We start from the raw sequence: 23,467 nt of genomic DNA, 5'->3' as shown, positions 1-23,467 counted from the left end.
TCAGATAACTGTATTTATGTGAGTTTGCCTCTGTCTTCTATTCTGTTCCATTTGTCTTCATGTCTGTTTTGGTGCCAATACCATGCTGTTTTTGTTATTATAGTTCCATAGTACAATTTGGTACTATGGTACATAGTACCAGTACCATCATCTGGTATTGTGATGCCTCCTGCTTCACTTTTCTTGCTAAGGATTGCTTTGGCTATTCTGGGCCTCTTATTTTCCCAAATAAATTTCATAACTGTTTTTTCTATTTTTATGAAAAACGTCTTTGGAATTTGAATAGACAATGCATTAAATCTGCATAGTGCTTTTTGAAGTATGGCCATTTTGACAATATTAATTTTGCCTATCCAAGAATATGGGAGGTCTTTCCATCTTCTAAGGTCTTCTTCAATTTTTTTCTTTAGCATTCTGTAGTTTTCATTGTAGAGATCTTTCACCTTTATTGTTAGACTGATTCCCAAGGTTTTTCTTTTTGAGGCTATTGGGATAGTTTTCCTAATTTCTCCTTCAACTGATTCATCACTGATGTACAGGAAGAAAATTGATTTATGGGTGTTACTCTTATACCCTGCGACTTTGCTGAATTCGTTTTATGAGCTCTAGAAGTTTTCTGGAGTTTTGGGGATCCTCCAAATATAGGATGATGTCATCAGCAAATAGGGATTGTTTGAGTTCTTCTTTTCCTATTTGTATACCTCAGAAAGTCTTTTACCTAGTAACAATTTAGTGAAGATCTGCTAAAATATACAACATTGTATAAGAGACAAAAATATAAAGCAAAAGCAGTATGGTAAATAAAGGTCAGGTATCATAATTGGAAAGTATGATTTTGGCAAATAGCCTTTTAACTTGGGTGATAACCAGTGACATGTCACAAGGAACATCCTTAATCAATGGATTCATTAAACTGATGCCAGAGGTAAGTAATGTTCAAAAGAAATCACTCCCATGATAGAAAATGGGAAATTCCTTTTTTTTTTTTCCCCTTCCCAACTCCCTCTTGCTTCTTCTATTACCTAACTATAATCCAGGTATTTTTAAAAACTGGTCATGGGGCTGGGGTTGTGGCTCAATGGTAGAGTACTTGCCTAGCATGTATAAGGCACTGGATTCAATTCTCAGCACCGCATATAAACAAAAAATTAAATAAATAAAATAAAGGTCCATCAATAACTAAAAAAAAATATTTTTAAATAGCTGGGCATGGTGGCACAAGCTTGTAATCCCAGAGGTTCAGGAGGCTGAGGCGGGAGGATGGCAAGTTCAAAGCCAGCTTCAGGAAAAGTGAGGCAATAAGCAACTCAGTGAGAACCTGTCTCTAAATAAAATAAAAAAAAAAAAAATTGGGCTGCGATGTGGTTCAGCGGCCAAGTATCACTGAGTTCAACCCACAGCACCCCCCACACCCCGACTCACACACAAAATAATCCCAGTTCTAGTAAAATCATTCTCCACCTACTTCACACCTTCACCCACAGCTCCTAATATCTCGGGGCGAGTAAACAATAGTATCTACTCTCACTAAATTTATGACAACAAACCATGTGTACTATTTCAATGTTATCTGAAATAGTTCCATCACATTTTCTTACTCCATGTACTCTTCCACAAAATTAGTTTTGACATTCTCCTCTCTCCCTGGAAGCAAGACTGGAATACTTCCAACCACTTAACCTGACACTTACATGTTTAATAAGGATATTGAATGTAACCAATTTCTCTATCAAAGCTCTTTTCCAAACTAGTAAATGCTCCACCTTTTACTCAGCTGCCCTGAAAACCAAGGGTCACCCTTAGCTGGCCCCTAGACACACACATCCACACACATTACCTCTAATACAAAGAATAATTTTCCCCTTGTCAACTCCATTGTTGCTGACTCATTTAAAGCACAGGGCCTTTTTTTCTACACGCGTGAAATTTGAATAACTTTTCCTGCTTCCACTTGTATGGAGACTACCTTCTGCTCTCCACAAAACAACTTGTAATTCTTAAAAAAAAAAAAAAAAAAAATATATATATATATATATATATATATATATATATATTAGTGATAGGTGGACGCATGTCTTTATGTGGTGCTGAGGATTGAACCCAGTTCCTCACGCATGCTAGGCGAGTGCTCTACCTCTGAGTCACAACCCCAGCCCAAGTTGTAATTTTTAAAAATAAATCCTATCAATTCTTACTGATTCATAATCCTCTAGTGACTCTGAACATATTTAAATTAAAACCTGACATACTTTCCAATGGTAGATTACACCTGTATCAGCAGGAAGCTAACTAAGGCCAACATGCCAAATCTGGTCCACTATCTAGTCTTGTAAATAAAGTTTTACGGGAACAGAGTCATGTTCATTTGTCTATACAACATCTCTGGCTGCTTTTCTTCTACAACAGAGAAAAGTAGCTGTGATAAAGCCCCCGAATACTAGTTTTACAGAAAAGTTTCATCAGCCCCTGACATCCTTATACCCCGAATAGTGCATCCCTGTGTTCCAGCCACACCAACAGCTTCCTGTCCTGAAGCAGGCCAGCTCACTCCAAGGCACAGGTGTTTGCCTGAATTCATGCCCACACCTTATCCCCATGTCCACATGCCTTGTTCCCTTCTGTTACTCACATCTCTGTTCAAACATCACTCCTTCAGAAAGAACTTCACTATTAACTAAAATACCACCATACTTGTCTCTAGCTTGTCACATGCTGTTTATTCATAGCCCTAATCACTGACTTCATATATTTATTGTGGTTTATAGTCTTGTCCTTTACTTCTCCCAGAACATAAGTTCCATGATAATGGGGCCTTTCATTCTATTCATTGCTGGTATCTCTGGAACACTGCACATGATTGGGTTTCAGTTAAGTATAAACTCAACAAGTTTTCATGATCTGCATTTGTGCTATTTACTGAATGTAGGTTTCTCCCACTAAATCTATATGAATGATCCCCAACTTACTTTTTTTTTTTTAATTTTTTTTTAAGAGTGAGTAAGAGAGAGAGAGAGAGAGAATTTTTTTTTTTTTAATGTTTATTTTTTTTTTTTTTAGTTTTCGGCGGACACAACATCTTTGTTTGTATGTGGTGCTGAGGATCAAACCCGGGCCGCACGCATGCCAGGCAAGCGCGCTACCGCTTGAGCCACATCCCCAGCCCCCCAACTTACTTGACTCAACTATGATTTTACTTTATCATGGTGCAAAATCAATATACATTCAATAGAAACCATACTTCAAGTGTACAACTTGGATTTTTCCTGGGCTAGCAAAATGATACTTCTGCAATACCTGGCAGTGAGCTATGGTTCCCAGTCAGCCATGTAATCAGGAGGAAGAAATAACCAATACTCTACAGTGCGCTACTGCTAAATTACGATGCTCAGTGTATTAAATGCAATAATTCCACCTACCATACTTTCAACTCATAATGGGCTTATCAGGATATAACCCCATCTTAAATTAATGAGTATCTGTAATAAATTGAAATTTACACGTTGATTCCCAAGAGGAGGACCAATACTCAACCCCATTGAGAAGGGGTCATGGCATAGGTGGAGCCACCACAAAGAGCTAGTATAGGCAGTGTCATGACAAGATGTGGGAGCGATTGCCAATACAATGGGTCCAGCAGACATGACTTCTGCCTCAGCCGTGTCAGAAGGCAAGACCACAAAACCAGGGTGTCTGGAAGTGGAACAGTGAACTGAGAGTATTACTCTCAAGACTTTTTAATGGAGTTTGGTCTATTAGATCTTGGACTTACTGACTTGTTGCCTGTTTCTTCTTCCAATTTCTCTTTTTTGGAATGGGAATATCTATCACATGCCTGCCTCACCATTATATTTTCGGAGCACATAACTTGTTTGATTTCAGACTCACAAACGGGGAGCAATCAGCTTCAGGATTAATCATAAGCGAGTCCCACCCATATCAAGTTTAGATATTTAGATAACACTTTAAATTTTAGACTTTAAAATTGATGCTGGAATGAGTTTTAAAATGTGGGGTAGGGGTACTATGAACTAAAAGTAGTTTATGCAAAAAAAAAAAGAACATGAATTTGGGGGGAAGAGACAGAATATTAGACTGAATATCTGTGCTCCCCAAAGTTCACATTGAAATCCCAACCCATGAGGTGATAAGATGAGGTGATAAGCACTTGCCTAGTTTATCAATATCCTGGGTTCCACATCTAGTGTCAACAAAAACTGGCAGCAGAGGTAGCGGGTAGAGCCTTTGGGAAGCTAACTCTGTCAGGAGACTAATGTCATCATGAATGGGATTAGTGCCCTTATAATACAGTAACCAGACAGCTCTCTTAGAATCTTTCCACCATGTGAGGACCCAATGAAAAGCCAGCACGCTGCATCCTGGAAGAGGGGCCCTCACCAGAACCTGACCTTGCTGGCACCCTGATCCCAGAGTTCCAGCCTATGGAACTGTGAGAAAGAAATTTCAGTTATTTATAAGACACATAGTCTGTAGTACTTTGTTATAGCAGTCTAAGCTGTCCATTCTTCCTTTTTCCTCATTTAATTTCTCTTCATTCTTCATTTAAGTTCCTATATTTTGAGTAGTGGAGAGGGGACAAATCTTTAAAACTGCAAAAATAGAAATACTATAATTTTGCATAAGAATACTTAACCTCAGCTGATATAAATTACATAACAATCTGAAAACACATTACTGATCACTGGATATACTTAAATCTCATTTATACCAATGAAGCTACAGCCATGTATGATAGTAGATTACTGTTATTTCTAATGATTTGAACTTCCAGTTTCTGGTCCAGCATGTAAGAATCCATCCCAACAAGAAGAAACAACTCTTCTCAGATCCATCCAAGAATTCAGATCACTGAGCAACCACTGTCACAAAAATTGGAGATAAACTGGCAAATACAGAGAACCACCTTGTAGAAATGGAAACCTCCACAGGAACAAGCACTAAGGCAAGGAAACATGAACTGGAACTGAAAAACTGCTACATGCTCACAGTGGACAAATCTGAGAGTTAAAACTCCACAGGGGGCTAGTCACATACTTCTGTGAGTCTTACCTCCAGTTCTATCCCATTCACACAGTAACGTTTAGGGAAAAAAACAAAAAAAATCCCTATTATGGTTTAGACATGAGGTGTTCTCCAAAAGTTCATGTGTGAAACAATGCAAGAATCAGAGGTGAAATGATTTGAGTTATGAGAGTCTTAGGCTAATCAGTGCACTAACCCCCTCCCCTATAAGGATTAACAGGACAGTAATTATAGGCAGGTAGGGTGTGTCTGGAGGAGAAAGGTCCTTGGGGGTGTGCGGGGAGTATAGATTTTGTCCCTGGTGAGCAGAGTTCTCTCTCTGCTTTCTGATTGTCCTGTCCTGAGCTGCTTTCCTCCCTGATGTTCTGCCTCACTTTGTAGTGACACCCCCTTTCTCCACAGAAAAGTCTTAACCGGACTTCTCCAGAAATCTTCACCATCAATGATTTTCAGACTGTCAGCAAGAGTGTCTACAGAAGAGTTCAGTATAGATAAACTTCCTAATTTGGTGTTGTCCTGTCTTACTTGGCCACTGGCCAGAAAGAAATCAACACTCCAGGTGCTGGACACTCCCTTACTAGTTTTTCACAAACATGTATCCAGTATAGTTGTTTGTAAAAATGTGTAAACAAGGCCTCTGGCCTTGAGCTGGGACTTCACAGAGATGTCTACATTTCTAAGATAAGAAAAGTTACCAATTGGGCTCCATGGTAACAGCTGGTAGGGGGAGGAAAGAAAGGGGAAGAAGCAGCTCTCCCTTTCTCAGGCCTTGTCCTTGATGGGTTAACTTGCCCAGAACAGTGAAAGAAAAAACTGCTTTTAAGTGAACTTCTACAGACTGTAAACTTCTGAGCCTCTCCCCTTACGTGCTGGGTATAAAATTCTCAAGCTACCAGAACTTGGGGTTCAGGGGACTGATTAATTACAGCAAAAGCTGTGCCATCTGAACCTGGCTGCAGTCAAATAAAACTTTCCTGATATCATCGGTGCCTTGGTTCATTTGTCCCTACAACAACCTCAGGCACAGAGCAATGGAGTCAGCTGTCAAAGCATTGAGACCTCTGAAACTGTGAGCACCAAATATTTTCTGTTTTAAAGTTAGTCTTGTCAGGTCTAGCAAAAAAAAGCTTGACACTTTTAGCAGGGGAAAGAGAAAAATACCCAGTTCATTCTGTTCTTCTTCAGGCTTGACTTCAAGGGAAACTGTTTAATCAGAGCCTAACCAATTGGGGTTTCAGAATCTCACCAACCTGGGATAAACTGTCTAGGTGGGAAAATGCAAATACCCAAATCCAGCCCTTTCTAAGGGGTCATCTTGTCTCACGTAAGGGAACAGTCTGACAATCACATATGAAGGTCACAGATCAAGAACACAGTCACTAAAAGAAGGAAATCTAAACACAGGACTATAAAGCATTTCTCTTTAAAAAAAAATCCTCCCACACCTCACCTTCAATCACTAAGGACTTATTTATTTACCACCACATACTTCTACCCAGTGTATCATGTGTTCCTGTCAACCAAAAATTATAAATCATACTAAAAGGCAGAAAATACTATTTTTAATAGACAGAACAGGTATCAAAATCACATTCAGGCCAGTAGGCATGGTGGCATACGCCTGTAATCCCAGCAGTTTAAGAGGCTGAGGCAGGAGGATCACGAGTTCAAAGCCATCCTCAGCAAAAGTGAAGAGCTAAGCAACTCAGTTACACCCTGTCTCTAAATAAAATACAAAACAAGGCTAGGGATGTGGCTCAGTGGTTGAGTGCCCCCCCCAAAAAAAAAAACTTAGGATGATGGGCATGGTGGCACATCCCTGTAATCCGAGGAACTTGGGAGGCTGAGGCAGGAGGATCTCAAGTTCAAGGCAAGCCTCAGCAACTTAGTGAGGCTCTAAGCAACTTAGCAAGATCCTGTCTCAAAATAAAGCATAAAAGGAGCTTGGAATGCAGCTCTGTGGTTAAACACCCCTAGATTCGACCCCTGGTTCCAAACCAAACCAAACCAAACAAAAAACAAAACTCAGATATGGCAGGGATGTTGGAATTATCAGATCAGGAACTTTAAAAAACCATAATATGCTAATAAAAACAGTGTATGCTATACAAGGACAGAGAAGTAACATAAGCAGAGAGGTAGAAATTCTAAGGAATAAAAAAGAAATGTTAGAAATCAAAAATCCTGTAACAAAAGTGACACTGATGAGCTCTTTAGTCAACTCAGGTAAGGAAAGAATGTCTGAGCCTGTGGATACATAAATAGAAACTTCCAAAACTGAAATAAAAAAAAAAAAAGAAGAAGATCCAAAAATGTTGGACAACTGCAAAACATGTGATATGAGAATACCAAAAGTAAAGAAACAGAAGAAATATTTGAAGCCAAATGACTGAGAATTTCCCAAAATTATTAGACACCAAGCCACAGATCCTGAAAGCAGGATAAAACCCAGAATTTATACCTAGATATATCATATTTAAACTGCAGAAAGTAAAAAAAAAAAAAAAAAAAAATCTTGGAAGAAACTAGATGGGAGAAAATCCTATCCATAGAGCAGCAAGTGTAATACCGCTGCTTCCCCCTCCTGCCTTCCTAGGAAAGGCTGCTGCTCCTTCTTAATCCTTTTACACTCCCACTTTTGCCTGACACTCTAAATTTTAAAGAGAGCCCCACCTACGTGGTTAAGATGTTAACTGCTATATCTTTCTTTAGATTTACAGAACTTAGGACATCAGATCAGCCTTAGAGTGCTGCTCCTCAGTTTTCAGCATTAACATAAAACATGTAACTTGCTGTGAGACTAAACCCAAAGTCTGATTTAATACAGAAACTCAACAGCAGAAGATTGAGGTCTATTGAAATGTTCTGGTCAGGGGAAAAACAAACAAGGAGACCCATGTCCTGGATGATGAAGACCCTGCTCAGCATAGTCTTTCTACTTGCTGAGTCTTTCTACTTACTTTCCCCCCTCTCCTTTCCCTATTAAAGCTCTTTGTACCCCCTGAGTTACCGTAGGTGGAGCTCCAAGGTAATAGGCCATCTACCTTCTCAAAATTGCCCATTCTTGAATAAACCGGATTCTTCCTACAACACTCCTGAGTACTGGCCTCTGAAAAGTGGGCATCATGGACTTTTATTCCAGAAACTCAAGGATAACAATAACATCAGAATTCTCGGAAGTTATTCAAGCAAGATGATAAATGGAGTGAAATATTTCAAATGTTGAGGGGGAGGGAATATGACCAACCTAGAATCCTTTGTGAAATTATCCCTCAAAAAAAAGACAGAAAAGACTGGTGGCATAGTTCAGAGGTAGATTTCTTATCTATCATGCATAAAGGCTGTGAATTCAATCCCCAGCAATTTACACGCACAGACACACAAGCAAAGGGAGAAATAAAGACTTTCTCAAACAAAATTTGAGGGAATTTGTTGCCAATAGATTTGCCTTACAAGAAATTAACTTCCTCCAAGAGAAAGAAAATAATATGGTCATAAACTCAGACCAATAACGGAAGAGCATTAGAGGAAGAATAAATGAAGATAAAATGTGTAATGGTTTTGTAACATGTTTACATGTTTACCTTTCTGTTTGTCATAAATTAAAAGTAATATCAATTGCTGGGCAATCCACTGCATAAGTGGAAATGGTTTGCAAGGACATGAGCAAAACTTGTTTAAGATGTCTGTCACCAGACATTTTCTTTTATAGATGTTTATTCTTTTAACACAGTCTTACAAAATACATTGAAATATTTGACCACATTATCAAAAACAAATACTAGAACAATCTCTGGTTTAAAATCAAGCATAATTGATACAAACTCCAGATTCAGCTACTTGCTAACTGTATGATCTTAGATAAGTTACCTGAAAAACTCAATTATGAAAACCTACACTTCATGTTTAACTGTAAGGATTAAACATGAAGGAGATAAAAATTCACCTAGCCCACTGTCCAGATAATTTTAAATGCTGAATGAATTGTTAAAAACACCATGAATCTTACAGCATCCTCTATGCACTCCTTCATAGACTAACTTAAAGTTAACAAGTTTATAACCAATCTCTGATATACAAAAACTTAAGAGGTTGCATTTTGCAAATCTCCCTCCAGTAGTATGTTGCTTTTAATTTTTTCCTTATTAATTTCAAAAACTGTTATCTTGTACAAGTGGTCCACTTTATGCTTTGGATGTGGCCCTTGCTGCGCTGCCACTGTAATTTATTTTTAAAAGGAACGTGCTTCTTTCTCTTCCTCTCCCCACCTCCTTCCTAATCTCTCCTTCTCCCTAATCTCAGAAGAAACAGGGATTACCATTCTTCACATCCTAGGCAGAATTATTGTAATTAAGCACACAGGCACCACAAGAACATAAGTAATTCAGACCTGGGGATGGCACCAGATCTAAGAAGTGGCTATCTCCCAAATTGTCAAGTGAATTACAGCTCCAAAGACACAGAATGTAGCCTTTGACTCATCTCTTAAACTCCCCTGTCCCCCTTCCCCAATGGGCAGAATCACAGCCTCTGGACAGGAGTCCCCTGTGTTTTCTCCTTTGCTAGCAATAAAACAACTTTTTCCTTTTTCTCAAAACTTTGTCCTCTTTATTGGATTGGATCGGGACAAGGACAGAGCTTTCACTAACAATTTTGTTCCATTATTAAAATTTTTTGAATGGCAGGGGCTGAAAAGGTGAAAGACAAAGTTTCTTACTTTCTCCAAAGGATGGAAGAAATGACCTTAGAAAGTAAATTCTAGAAATGTCTCAACCTTCAATCTTCATAGCACTTCAAAGTAGACACCTGCTCATCTCTCAGGAAATGCCACCTATGCATACATTTTTGTGGTTTATTATAATTATCTTATTTTGCTTTCTTCCTTTTTGTTTTCAAGCAAAGATGATAAAATTTCAATTATTTGATATTTCTTAAATCTGTGTGGTATATACATCTCAGGCTCAAATTCCCTTATAAGAATTATCAACTTCTCTATGCCAAATGCTATTTTCTATTTCAAGAAATATCCCACATTGATAAACTCCTGTATAATTTGCAGAATGACACAAAATAAGTAATGATAGAGGAAAAAAATAATTTTTGGTCCAAGCTCATTTTAATGAGGCTACTTTCCTGCCACTTGGAAATACACCTATCTAGTCAGGACTTTGCTGCCAGTTTTGAAAGTAACATTCCACAAAGGCAAACTATTTAAAGAATTTTTTCCTCCAGTAGTGGGGACTAAACCCAAAGGTGCTCTAAGCACTGAGCTATATCTTCAGCCTTTTTTTTTTTTTTTGAGACAGGATCTCAATATATTGTCCAGGCTGCCCTTAAACTTGTGATCTTCCTGCCTCAGCCTCCAGAGTAGCTGGGTTTACAGACACATGCTACTGCACTCAGCTTGAATGTTTTTGATATCGTACTGCTTGTGAAGACAAAATGAACAATTCATTGTATTGGATAAAAACGTACTAAAGTAATATGATTACAGCAATTAAGTGTTGCTACTATCAAAGCAACACTTAAGTAGAAAGTTCGTTATCTTCATAAGTAATGTAGAGCATTAAAGTCAAGTCTGACTGATTTACTAGGTATAGTTGACTAAGAACTGTAGAACAACACATTAATTTACCATTAATTTAAAGAATTCTAATTTTTCAAATCTTGGAAAATTACTTTTCAGTGAAACTTAAATGTTGGAAAAATCTTATTTACTCCTTACTGGAGAGGCCGAGCAGCAGTCTTTGGGCTTGTCTCCCCATCCCCAATATAAATTATCAAAACCTTTGGTTAGTTTTCTAACCAAAACCTTAAGTGGTTCCCCATACATATTTCAAAGAAAGCTCTAAGGCAGAGAGCAAGATCTTCAACAGCTGGTTCTCCCTCCCATTAGGTTTATCTCCCACCATTCAGTCCCCTAGTCTCCAAGACACCAGGTGTCCCACACTCTAGAACAGTATAACAGTAATTTCCTCAACTTGAGCTACTCCACCTTCCCCTCCTCACTCCTTGGAAGATGCACACATTCTCTGAAAGTAACTCCAAGTTCTCCAAGGGGAACCTGCGCTAATGCTACAGAACTGGGCCAACCACACTCTGTGCTTCCATGTAATTCCAGGCACACCACCACCAAGCACCTCCCTCTATAACAGAACTCATGTTAATGTTACTATGATCTCCTACTCCCAAATCTGTAAAGCATAAACCCAACACCGTACTCATTTTTAATGCAAATAAAATACATGCTGGGTACTAAATATTTGCAAAATCATTCAATTTCTTTTAATTTGGGGGGCAAAGGCTTTTTTCCCTCTGGAAAGTTTCACCTTGTCCTTCCTTATCAAGTTTGAAAGTCACTTCCTCTGTGATATCATTTGCAAGGTTTATCTAAATGCAGCATCAGAAACACAGCTTAACCTCTTTATACTTGTTTCCTCCACCCTCCACCCTAGAAAGGGGACAGTAGAATACCAGCCTTCCAGTTTGTATCAGAGATGTATAATGAGATGTATTATGTGTCTAAGGTACATCATCTGGCACTTGATGTCTGATGAATATTCATTCTTCCTATTACTTCAAGTAATAACACTAATGACTTTATTCCGAATCGTTCCCTAAAAGATTTAGAATGGCTAATTTAAACCAATATTTGGTACACAGAAACAAAGCAATTGTCTTTCTGTTCCTAAATTTTTTATCACCAGCAACTTGAACCACTGAGGTCATTCTTAACCATAATTTAGTAGTTGATAAACCTACCAAAAAGTTCTTCTTCCCCAGCATTGCTTAACAAAAAAAATTATTTCTATGAGGTCTTATGTTGAATCCTTCCTGTTTGCAGCTCACTCAAAAGGTGCCCAAAACCTTGTCATTGCTCAGATCCAGACTCACAAGCAGTTTATGAACTCCTCCCTGGAGGTAAAATGATAAACTTTATTTATGTGTAACACAGACTTTTAAAAAAATATTCTAATTATATCCTTATACTTGAAAATCATCTTCACTATCATTCCTGATTCATGATTTCCCCACCTGGATATCTTTTTACTGAGGATCAAACCCGGGTCCCGCCCGTGCTAGGCGAGCGCTCTACCACTGAGCCACAATCCCAGCCCAGGATCTTACTAAACATCCTAAATATAACATTTAAAGCTTAATTCCTAAATTCTTCCCTCCCCAACCCTCCTCCACGTTGCAGGCTTTCCCATCACTGTCTCAAAGCACTACATTTTACTAGCCATTTAAACCAAAAATCGTCTCATACTATGTGAACTATTAACCCTATCTTCAAAGGAATACCCAAATCCCAACTACTATTTTTTTTTATATAACAATTTAAAGCAGTTCTAGGTTCAAAGCAAAACTAACTACTCACTTCTGATCACCATTCATTTTGGTTCAAGCCAGAATTAATTAATTTGGAGACAGGAACTTGCTAAATCGCCCAGGCTGGCCTTGAACTTGCAATTTTTCTGTCACTCCCCCAGAGTAACTGGGGTTACAGATCATAACAGCCTATCAAGCCACAGATATTTTTAATAGCCTTTATCTATTCTTCCTGCTTCTGCCTTTGATCCCACAGAATTAATTCTTCAGAGTAGTCAGAGTGATCCCTTTATCTGACCTCTTTTTTTTTTTTAATGAACACAATACCTTCACTTGTTTTTTTTTTTTTTTTTTTAATGTAGTGCTGAGGATAGAACCCAGTGCCTCACATGTGCTAGGCAAACGCTCTATCACTGAGCCACAACCCCATCCCCTGAGTGATCCCTTCAAAACATGACTCAGACCATAACTTTGCTCAAACTCTCCAATAGCTTCTTGTCCTTCCAAAGATAAAGTCTTTTCACATTAACTTTAGCCTTACATAACACTTAGCATGATGAAATGTTAAGTTCCAAGAAGCTGGGATTGAACCCAGGGCCTTGTGCATGCAAGGCAAGCACTCTACCAAATGAGCTGTATCTCCAGCCCAGTACATTTTGTTTGTTTGTTTGTTTTACCTCAAGTCTCCTCCCCACTCCCAATTTTTTCTTTATAGCACCCGCACAACACACTACATATTTTACTCATTATGTCACCAGTCATCTCCCATCTACACACTTGTTTCATGAGATCAATACTATTTACTTTGGTCACTGCTAAATCCACATCTATATTAGCACCCTGTAGTTTGCAGGTGCTCAGTATTAAATGGTACATTTTTCTGTATGTATTCACTGTATTTCATTCCTGAAATATATAAGATCTTTAAGATTTTACTTTCTATTAGTATTTTTATTAATTCTATAAGCAAAAAGTCAAGTTAATAATGACAATGCTAGTACAACCAATTTCTTTCCTAGAAATAACTTATCCTTGCTAGGTAGTGACATAAACCTGTGAATCCCAGTAACTCTGGAGTCTGAGGCAGGAGGATCACAGGTTGGAAGCCAGCCCCGACACCCTGCCTCAAAGTAAGAAAGGGATAGAGATGTAGCTCAGTGGCAGTGGATCCCTGAATTCAATCCTAAATACCATAAAAAATAAATAAGCAAAATAAATACTTGTCCCAACATCTCCAGAATATAGAAAGAGATCTCCATCCAAAGTCACACAACTACCTTAAAAACTGATTATTAAGCTTGTATAACAGGTCATTTTTAAAATAACTGCTTAGAATACTATCTTCAATGCTGCCCAACAATATCCCAGAGTAGGAAGTCTTTTGTATTTATTTAGTAAATCTTCAAGAGCAATCTGAAGACACAAAAGTTCAGATAACTGTTTATGTCCCCAATATCTACTTTAACTAGAAAAGCTAAAAAAATACTGAAAAAAGTGTTCAATATCACTAAATAAGGAGAACACCTTAATATTTATATATATTTAATGATACACTTCAAAATAATTTATGCTGAACGAAAGCAGATATATAAGAGCACATATTGTATCATTCCTTAATACAGAGTTCTAGAAAATACAGAACACAAAGTAGCTCAGTGGTTACCTGGGGTTTAGGACATTAGGAGGGACTGCAAACAATGAGGAAATGTTCTGCATTTTGATTGTTTATGATGTTATATACTTCTGTCAAAACTCACTGTCCTTACTTTTATGCCATTTTTCCACCTTAAACTGCTTTAACAGTCAAAGAATATGTACTATTATGGTAGGTAAAAACAACATTCATCCATTCAATGAGAATTTACTTTGGTACCATCTTTTTCAGGAAAACATTTTGGCAAAACCAAGTTACAATGGATGTGCTTTGCAAACTCTTTAAGCCAGCTAACAATTCCAAAAAATGACACTATAAAAATATCATCCCAAGTATACTTTCAAGGATGCTGCTGTACTACTGGATATCTAAAATTTAAAAATAAATAAAATCTCAGTGCAAACCCAATAGAGAATGGTTAAATATTTAACAGTACATGATGTCATGTCACTAAGAGAGAAATCATGTCTATGTGATTGCCCTGAGTGGAAAAAAAGACCAAAATCTCAAAACTAGGTGTGTAAGAAGTTGAATGAGCACATTTTGGAATAATTAAATGAAATATTAATCTGGAGACCAGGCAAGGGTGGTTAATTAAAGGTAACAACTTTTACTCATTCTTATTTTCTATATTAGTAAATTAATGTACTTATTTTAACTAGGTATATGTGACAGCAGAATGCATTTTGATTCATTGTACACAACTGCAGCACAACTTTTCATTTCTCTGGCTGTACACAATATAGCATCATACCATTTGTGCAGTCATACATTTATTAATTCTTTGATTTGGAAATTATTAATTTCTTTGATTTGGAAATTATAACTTTAATGACATAAAAAGCAATTTTAAAAATACTGATACTTAGGACAAATTTCCAAGAAATGTTGACTATCCTGAATTACATTTTAAAATAAGCCATTTGGAAGAGGCCACACAGAGCAAGGAAAAAAAAGCAATTACAAGTCGGGCACAGTGGCGCAAGTCTGTAATCCCAGCGATTCAGGAGGCTGAGACAGGAGGACTGCGAGTTCAAAGCCAGCCTCAGCAAAAAGCAAGACACTAAATAACTCAGTGAGACCCTGTCTCTAAATAAAATACAAAATAGGGCTGGGGGTGTGGCTCAGTTGCCAAATGCCCTTGAGTTCAATCCCTGGTACCACAAAAAAAAAAAAAAAAAAAAGGCAGTTACAAAACCCTACTGAGTTTAGGGCAAATTTTGCAAAAAATGATTATCCTGAATTACATTTTAAAATAAATCAGATCTTTCACATGATTACAGAACAAGACAATGTAAACTTAAGCTAACTTCTACAAAGACTAACATTTATTAGGTAGACACTGCTGTTCTGGCATTAAAAGATAACCATTAGGGCTGGGGTTGTGGCTCAGAGGTAGAGCCCTTGCCTAGCATGCATGAGGTAGGTGAAGGCATGCCTCTCATAACCACAGCAATGGGTCCACTCCTCAGCACCTAGATTCAAAGCCTCCTTTCCAAAAAATTAATGCTTTTCTCAAGAGTAAAGGCCCTCTAAAATACAACAGTTTCATGCACATGCAAGATCCCTCTGTGGTCCAAATACAAATAAATCTATGAAACAGCCTTAACAGAAATGTAAATCCAAGGCAATTTCATAATAAATTTGTAAGATTTAGAAAATGTAAGTTTTCTTATCAGATATAAAACACTGAAAAAGAAAAAAGGTCCTGGGGGAGGGAAACAATCCTCTAGAACCATGACAAAATATTCAAATAAACAAACCAAATATCAGGTCCCTCTTTCAAAATAGTGTTATTTGAAAATGCTATTTGTGGGAATGTAGCACAGAGGTAGTGCTTGCCTAGTATACTAGCATGTGTGAAGTCCTGTATTTAATCCTCATTACTTTAAAAAAAAGGGGGGGGGGATGGGTGAACAGATACAAAGATAAATAAAAGGGAAAAGATAAAAATGTTATTCATGTTTTAAAAAATATTTTTAAAGGCTCTGCCAAAAAACAAATATAATGAAATTTTTTTTAAAAAATTACAACTGAGTACATAAAAATATAACATCAATAATGCTTTATACTGAGAATGTTTAAACAAACTAAAGCATAATTCCCTTTATAAGATTCCTATGAAAAGGCATATAATATCACAGAATGTGACAAGGTCACTTCAGCCCTACCAGTGCTTTATTCTTATAATTCTCCAAAATATCTTAACCACAACAAGTACTCACCTATTATCCCAATTCAACAAATAATAAGGCTAATTTGTGCTATGGATAATCATGCTAGGAACTGGCTATGGCAGAAGCACTGAACAGATCACAATGGTATTGCAATATACATTCATCTCCTCTCTCACACTGTAAAAGCAGTTTGGGGAAATGGAAAGAATGCTAACCTGGGGGGTGGGAGGGACTGGGTTATAATTCCTGCAGTAACCCACTTACAAGTCTGTTTTAGCTTTCAGATTAACAAAGCCATGAGTGATATCACACAAACTTGATTCAGAAAATACATCAGGGTAGGTTAAGAATTTACAACTTTTTAAACAATCAAGAGTCAGTACATTTCATTCCAACATTTTAAGGCAATTTAAGTGTATAATAAACCATTAGAAATGACAAAAAGACTCTTTATTTAAAAAAAAAAAAAAAAGGAAAACTTGCAAATGTTATTTATACTAAAACCATAATGCTAGATTGCAAAAATGTCCTACACCAGGTCACAAGATTCTTTAAATATTTAAGAAAAAATTATACATATAAGCAGGAAATTTGTCTGTCTAATGAAAATTTTTTATCCTTTTATAAAGTATTTTCCGTAATTTTAGAATAGAAATATTTTTAATTAAAAACCCTGAGACAACTTCTCTCAAAAATTTTTTTCATATGTCAAATTATAAATCCTTTTTAATAAGTAGACTATATCTAAGTATCTCATTATGAGCCTGCCTGTTATACAGACAAATATATCCTTTTTTTTAGAACCTACAGTTTAAAAAATTGTTTGCCTTTCAATCACTTAATGCAGAAAGCTGTGATTAAATAGACTCCTCCACTGAGTAGTTAAAATACTTCAACCATATTTTCCCATTTTTATATTTTACTCAAAATATATAACATTTTGTCAACTGTGTTTTAAGAATTCAAAGAGCAAACAACAGAACATATTTTAAACAACTTAACTATGGCAAATTCTATCAAGGAGTATTTACATTTTGAAAACTTTTATTTGTATGTGAAAGGGAAAGTTTTATACCCAAAGATTTACTGACATGATTTATCAAAACTTTCAATGAGTAAGACTAATCTGAAACTATTCCCTGGGGATTAATTACTTTCTATCTTAATTTCTGGGGGACCTGGAAAGAACAGGAATGGGTTAAGCGGGCTGGGTGTGTAGCTCAGTGGTAGAGTGCTTGCCTAGCACATGCAAGGCCTTGGGTTTGATTCCCAGCCCTGCAAAGAAAAAAAGTAATGTGTGGCGACTTAAGGGAAAATTTATATATAAAAAAGTTTATTAGAAAAATAAACAACTTTAAATTATACAATATTTTCTACTTCAAGAGTCTTTGAAATAAAGCAGATATGCCTATAGATTAAACATAATCTGACTTACAAAATCTCATTTAATCCTATTTTATAAAACAAAATATAAAAATACAAATGGTGAAATAATGGATTATTGTTAACTATTAAGAAACCCAACATAAAAGTTCCCATAACACCATTTGTGCATGTACCTAATATGGCAATATTTACTTTAAACTATATTAAAAAGCTTTCACTAAAATTTAATATACTAGTTCATTATCAAAAATCAACATTATCATATTAAAATACAAGTTCTGTTGTCTATTTAAAAAAAAAAAAAGACATATCAACTAGAAAGTGATTAGCAAACTTTTTCTTAAAGGACCAGACAGTACGTATTACAGGCTGGTAGGTCCTATTGATCTCAATATTCAACTCTACCACTACAGGAAGAAAGTATTTACAAACAACATGTAAATAAATGTCACGTCTGTAGATTGTAATTTGCCCTAACTAAACTGCACATGGATTTTGAGTGAGACTGATTATTTCAGGAATCATATTATAAATACAATTTAGATGACTAAACATTAATAAATATATGTTACAGATTAAAATTTTCAGTTATTTTCCAGTCACAATTGAATGTGTGTGCATATATGTACACATACAAGTTACAAAACTCATTTTTAACTCCACTTTCTTTTTGGTGTGCTAATATTAGTGTCAGATAAGCAGCAAAAAATGAGAACACAGAAGCTAATCAATAACTAAGAAATTTGATTTTGATATCTATTTCTATACAATGAAGAAAACTAATTTATTACTGTGCCCCTAAAGAAAGTATTGAATGGATATTTTTAAATGTTATTTTTAAAATTTAATTGAATTGCTACAATTTGAAGCTAAATGTGATTTGCTTTGTTTTATTAGAAAAAATACTCAAGCAAGGTCTACAATCATCGGTCAATTAAGAATGACTTACAAGAACATGAGGCAATAAAATAAAAATACAAGTACAAACTATATATCTGAAACATTTCTATTTGGCAATTTTTTAACAAATCAAAATTTTAAAAGAACAAAAAAGATTGCAGATTACTTCGCAGATACAGAATAAAGCAATTGATGAAGTGCTTAAGCAAAGGAAAACAAAAAAAAATAGAAAACACACTGCTTTTTTCCTTTTAAAAATAAAAATCACATTTGCTACAGATCGTATGGATAATACCCTTATTAAACAACCTTTCCAGAATGTCTTCTAGTAGCAGTGCTTTTATTTGCACTTCATTTAATTTTATATGACTCATTTCATGTATATAGCTCTTTATCCCACTGTTAACGAATAAAGTCTCCCATAATTTTTATTATTTTTTATTTTTAAAGCAAACGAGAAATGATTTATGCATCATGGAACCTTTCCCATTTTGGAACCAAAGGTTTAATCTATATTTTTGTCTATTCTTTCTTTAAAAAATTTTTGTAAAAACTGCTGGTTTTTATATCACTGTAGTAAAGTGAAAACTCCTCAATCAGGAGTATTTTTTGCAGTTTGACTGCATATAACCACATACTTTACAATATGTCCTTCCTACAGTAAGGAAATTGATTTCACGGTCACTGTCAGAAATGAGTGCCATAATTCTATTATGGGTATAGGTCCTCCCTCAAAGACTTTCTGGAAGGATGTTCAATGTGTTTTGTTCTTATAGATATTAACAGTAGTACATAGTCCCTTAAGTCTGCAAAAGACATTTATTGTTAAAGAAGGTGCTTTATTAACAATTCCTCTGGCAGCACTAGTGAATTACAATATCCTTCAATATTATTTCTACCATAATATATACATTTTTAACTTTCATGCCTCTAGAAAAACATCTACAGTACATTTCATAATATAAAAATATATTACAAATCTGCTGAATTATTTACAAGCAATGTTCTATTATCTCTATGCAACATTTGTTTGATACAATACTAACAAGTTACACATATTTCCATTTCTGTAAGTTAAAAAAAATTCCATATGGCTTCTTGCTAACCAAGCAAGAAAGTGATTTTATTTTCCTTTTCAAAACCAACTTTGGTGCATAAAGGATTCAGTTTGAAGATACTCTTAAAAAAAATACAATTTTTCTTATATTAAGAAAGAACAACTCAAAAACCAAATGCTTTCCTCAGAAAAAAAAATTAGAGTCATATAGGTTAAATGAAAATATGAAGATTATATTCAAATTTGAAATAGAGGTTTTTCAAAAACCGTTAACAGATTAGTTATATAGGTAAATATTAACATACTGTACTCCATGAGAAAACCCTAGTCCTGAAAAGGGAGTCACCAGACATACTGCAACACTCTTTAACAGTAATTTTCAGCCCTAATTCGAAAGACGAATTTTTAGTTGATTGCAAATGTCGGTTCACTGTTTGCTTAAATACAAATTGAACACTTTTCTTATCAGAGTTCTGCAAAAGAACACAAATGGCAACCAATCACATCTATTTATCATAATTGAAAGATTAATTATCTCTTGATTATTTTCACTCTAAATATTTCCTAATATGACTTCAAATCAATAGACACTGTCAAGACAAATATCCTTACAGTGTTTTTGGTATTTGTAAGGGCACATGTTGTAATTGTTTTTCTTTCCAATAAAACTATTGTAATCACTAGAGGGAAGAAAAAAAAAGCTTAAAGCAGCAAGCATGCAAAGCCTTTAAGAAGCTGTTCCACTACGTTGCCAGAAGAGTGTTTGCTCAGTCTCCCACAGTACCATTCCATGAAAATGTGGATATACAGTAATATATTAATATATTCCACAGAAGAGTCTACTTCATTCACAGAATGTTTACACTAAGCATAAATATTATTCTAAATACTGAATTAAAAAAAAAAAAGAGGAAGGGGGTTGACTCTAATGTGCAACTTTTCCTAAACCCATTGTCAGTGACTAAGACTGCAGGTGTCCCCGCTTGTTTGCTTTTTTATGTATTTATTTATTTTTTACCTCTTCAACCTCTTCTGCGGCATTGTTCTAGAAAAAGAGAAAAAGGAATTTTCTTTTATTCAAATGAAATAAATACACTGAGTAGTTCAAAAGAGAGACATTAAAAATATCTGTAATATACAGGCATTTCTACAAATATAGATCATCATTAAAAGCTATTTCTACACTTGTCTTTCTACATATTTGTCAAGCACTATGTGTATTTAGAGATATAAATAAATAACAAATACTATACAGTCAGGGGAAAAAAAAGTTAATTCCCCATGGTGGTACACATCTATATTTTCAGCTACACAGGAAGCTGAAGCAAGAGTATCATTTGAGCCCAAGAGTTCTAAGGCCAGCCTGGGCAATAATAGCAAAACTCATCTTAAAAAAAAAAAAAAATGAGCAATTTAATTTCTAAAACATCTGCATATGATGGAAACAAATTTAGTTACATAAGACAGCTTTTTAGTAAATATTTTTCATATATCCTGCTAAAAAGAATTCTAAGTTTAACACATGGGCTTTATTCAACTACTACTTCTTTAAAACTGATGTTCAAAAATCCCAAATAAATTTTCTTTCTGGATCCATTTTGAAGTTACATATATTTCTGGAAGACTTATCATACTTTCATTCTGACAGATTTATGATAATTGTTTTTCCCTTTTACTTAATTTCACAATTAATTTCATTGGTATTCCTAGTCAAAATCTAGAAATTTAGGTAATAATGCCATACCAGGGTAATGATGAAGCTTCTTTAACAGAAGAACAAAAATTTGTTCAAAATTAAATCCTGAATTTTCTGGGGTACAGTTAGGAAACATTAAATCCACAGAAGCATCTAATACATCTTAAGAGCATTCTCATTTCCAAATCACACACCATGAGAACATCAATTACTGCTCCTAAGAACTTTTGAATATCAATTCTAAGCTTGTATGATATCTTGTTAAGTCACTTTCAATAAAGTATTTAAATCGCCTACCACATAACACAAGAGCAAAAAAACAAGCTGATTGATGTGAAAGGAAGAAGGGAAAGGGAGAATTACAATACAGGTTGTAATCACAGATTAATATCAATTACAACCCAATACTACACAAATAAATTCTAAACTAGGTGCTAGTAAATAAAGAATACTCCATTATTTTCTTTATACATGGGCAAATTGTTAACTTTTCCATATTCTAGTAGTAGATTTCTCCATACTGTCGACAATGAATTTCCCTTTCCTTCAGAATCTACCACATCATACACAGAACAAATTTCACTACACTCGGCACCCTTGCCAAAGGATAATTTTTTTTTTTAATTTTTGTTATTACAAAAAACTCAAATTCAATGTTACCACATGGCAAGTCATATGGAATCCTGATATAGTGAATAACTTTCCAAAAAGTTGAGTCATGGAATTAACAGAACCTTTGAAATGTTCGATTACTATAAAATTAGCTAACATCATGATAGTTAAAAATCTACATTTGAGAATTATCAATTTTTATGTTATCTTATTCATGTCAAGCCTAATCCTATGCAAAATACATATTTAATTAAAATTTCATTAAAAAACATAAAGTTCTTTCATTGAGTGCCTTTTAAAAATTACTTTAAAGCATTTTTACCACCTGTTCAATCACCCTAGCATATGTCATTTGGATAGACACAATAAGGAGTTCAACCAAACACTATCTATGTAACCTTCAGCATTTGAACTATTTAAACTCTTAACTTTTCCAATCTGTAAAATAGTACCACCTAATTCAAAGAGTTACTGTGAAGAAGAAGTATATGTATGTAAAGCATCTAGCAAAGTGACTTAGCACATAGCAATGTTGGTCTCTTCTCCCCTTACCCATACCTTCATTAGCACAACACACTAAAGCAAAGTTCAAGTCAGATAAATGATTAAAAATGTGAACACTGAGACACCTCTTAAGAAAAACAATAATATTTAAACTGTTCTTCTGAAGTTTGAGGAAAGTTTTTTAAAAAAAACCACACACAGTCAACTGGGCATCATGTTCCAGCTTGGGAAGCTGAGGCAGGAGGATCTCAGTTCAAGGCCAAGGCCAGCCTTAGCAATTTAGTGAGACCCTAAGCAACTCAGACCCTGTTTCAAGCTAAACCTTAAAAAAGGGGGGGTGGGGGTGTGTGAGGGGGTGTAGGGGGGGGTGGGGGTGGGTTGGACGGGACCACCAATTTAGGCCCCCAACCAACCAAAAAAACAAATCAGATATATAAATGATTACATATTTAAGCAAAAGGCACTTAATTGCAAATATCTGTATATTGTAATCTAATCTACTTAAACAGGCATATAAACTTTACAAGAATATTGTCTTTCTGGATTTTATAATTCATAACTTATTATGAAGTCATTTCTACATAAAAAAGTACCAGAAGACAGTAGCAATGGTGCACACATTTAAACCCAGTAACTTGGGAGGCTGAGACAGGAGGATTGCAAGTTGAAGACAAGCCTCAACCACTTGGCGAGGACCTGTCTCAAATTGCGGGGGAGAGAGGGTGGTGCCTGAAGCTAGGGATAAAACTCAGTGGTAAAGCACCCCCAGGTTCAAGTCTCAGTATCCACCCCTCACACACACACATACCTGGGGATGAGGGAAAAACACAAGAAAGGTACACTTAGTACTGAAATTCAGCACAAGGACTGGAGGTGTGGTGCATGCCTATAATCTCAATGACTTGGAGGAGCTGAGGCAGGAAGATCACAAGTTGAAGTCCCGTCTTGTAAACTTAGCAACATGCCATCTCAAAGATAAAAATTTAAAAAGTGTTGCGGTGTAACAGCTCAATGGCAGGGTACCCTTATGTGAAATCCCATTTTAAAAAAAACAACTGCATATATTAGCTACCCCTAGATCCAAAAAATCCAAAATATTTTGAAATCTGAAA

At 35.6% G+C, this 23,467-nt stretch overlaps 1 protein-coding gene across 3 annotated transcripts in view; it reads right to left on the bottom strand.

Moving 5' to 3' along the window:
* The window catches only part of Aebp2 (AE binding protein 2), a 194,555-nt gene that overhangs the window by 95,947 nt on the left and 75,141 nt on the right, over positions 1–23,467 (bottom strand). The window contains exons 8-9 of one of the 3 annotated variants that reach the window (XM_058576362.1): positions 20,562–20,588; positions 11,372–11,955 (exon numbers count right to left, since the gene is read on the bottom strand). In XM_058576362.1, the coding sequence (XP_058432345.1) occupies positions 11,931–11,955; positions 20,562–20,588 (52 nt within the window). In that variant the 3' untranslated portion in view covers positions 11,372–11,930. Of the gene's footprint in view, positions 1–11,371; positions 11,956–18,460; positions 20,017–20,561; positions 20,589–23,467 lie in introns of those variants that run through there. The other 2 variants (XM_046436024.2, XM_046436023.2) reach the window with 2 other exon arrangements.

Source organism: Marmota monax, unplaced genomic scaffold (assembly GCF_021218885.2).
Source record: "Marmota monax isolate L192 unplaced genomic scaffold, Marmota_monax_Labrador192_F-V1.1 WCK01_AAM20220418_F8-fsc00012, whole genome shotgun sequence".
NCBI lineage: Eukaryota > Metazoa > Chordata > Mammalia > Rodentia > Sciuridae > Marmota > Marmota monax.
Note: the sequence above shows the minus strand (reverse complement) of the source record. Positions and strands in the feature narration are given on the sequence as shown.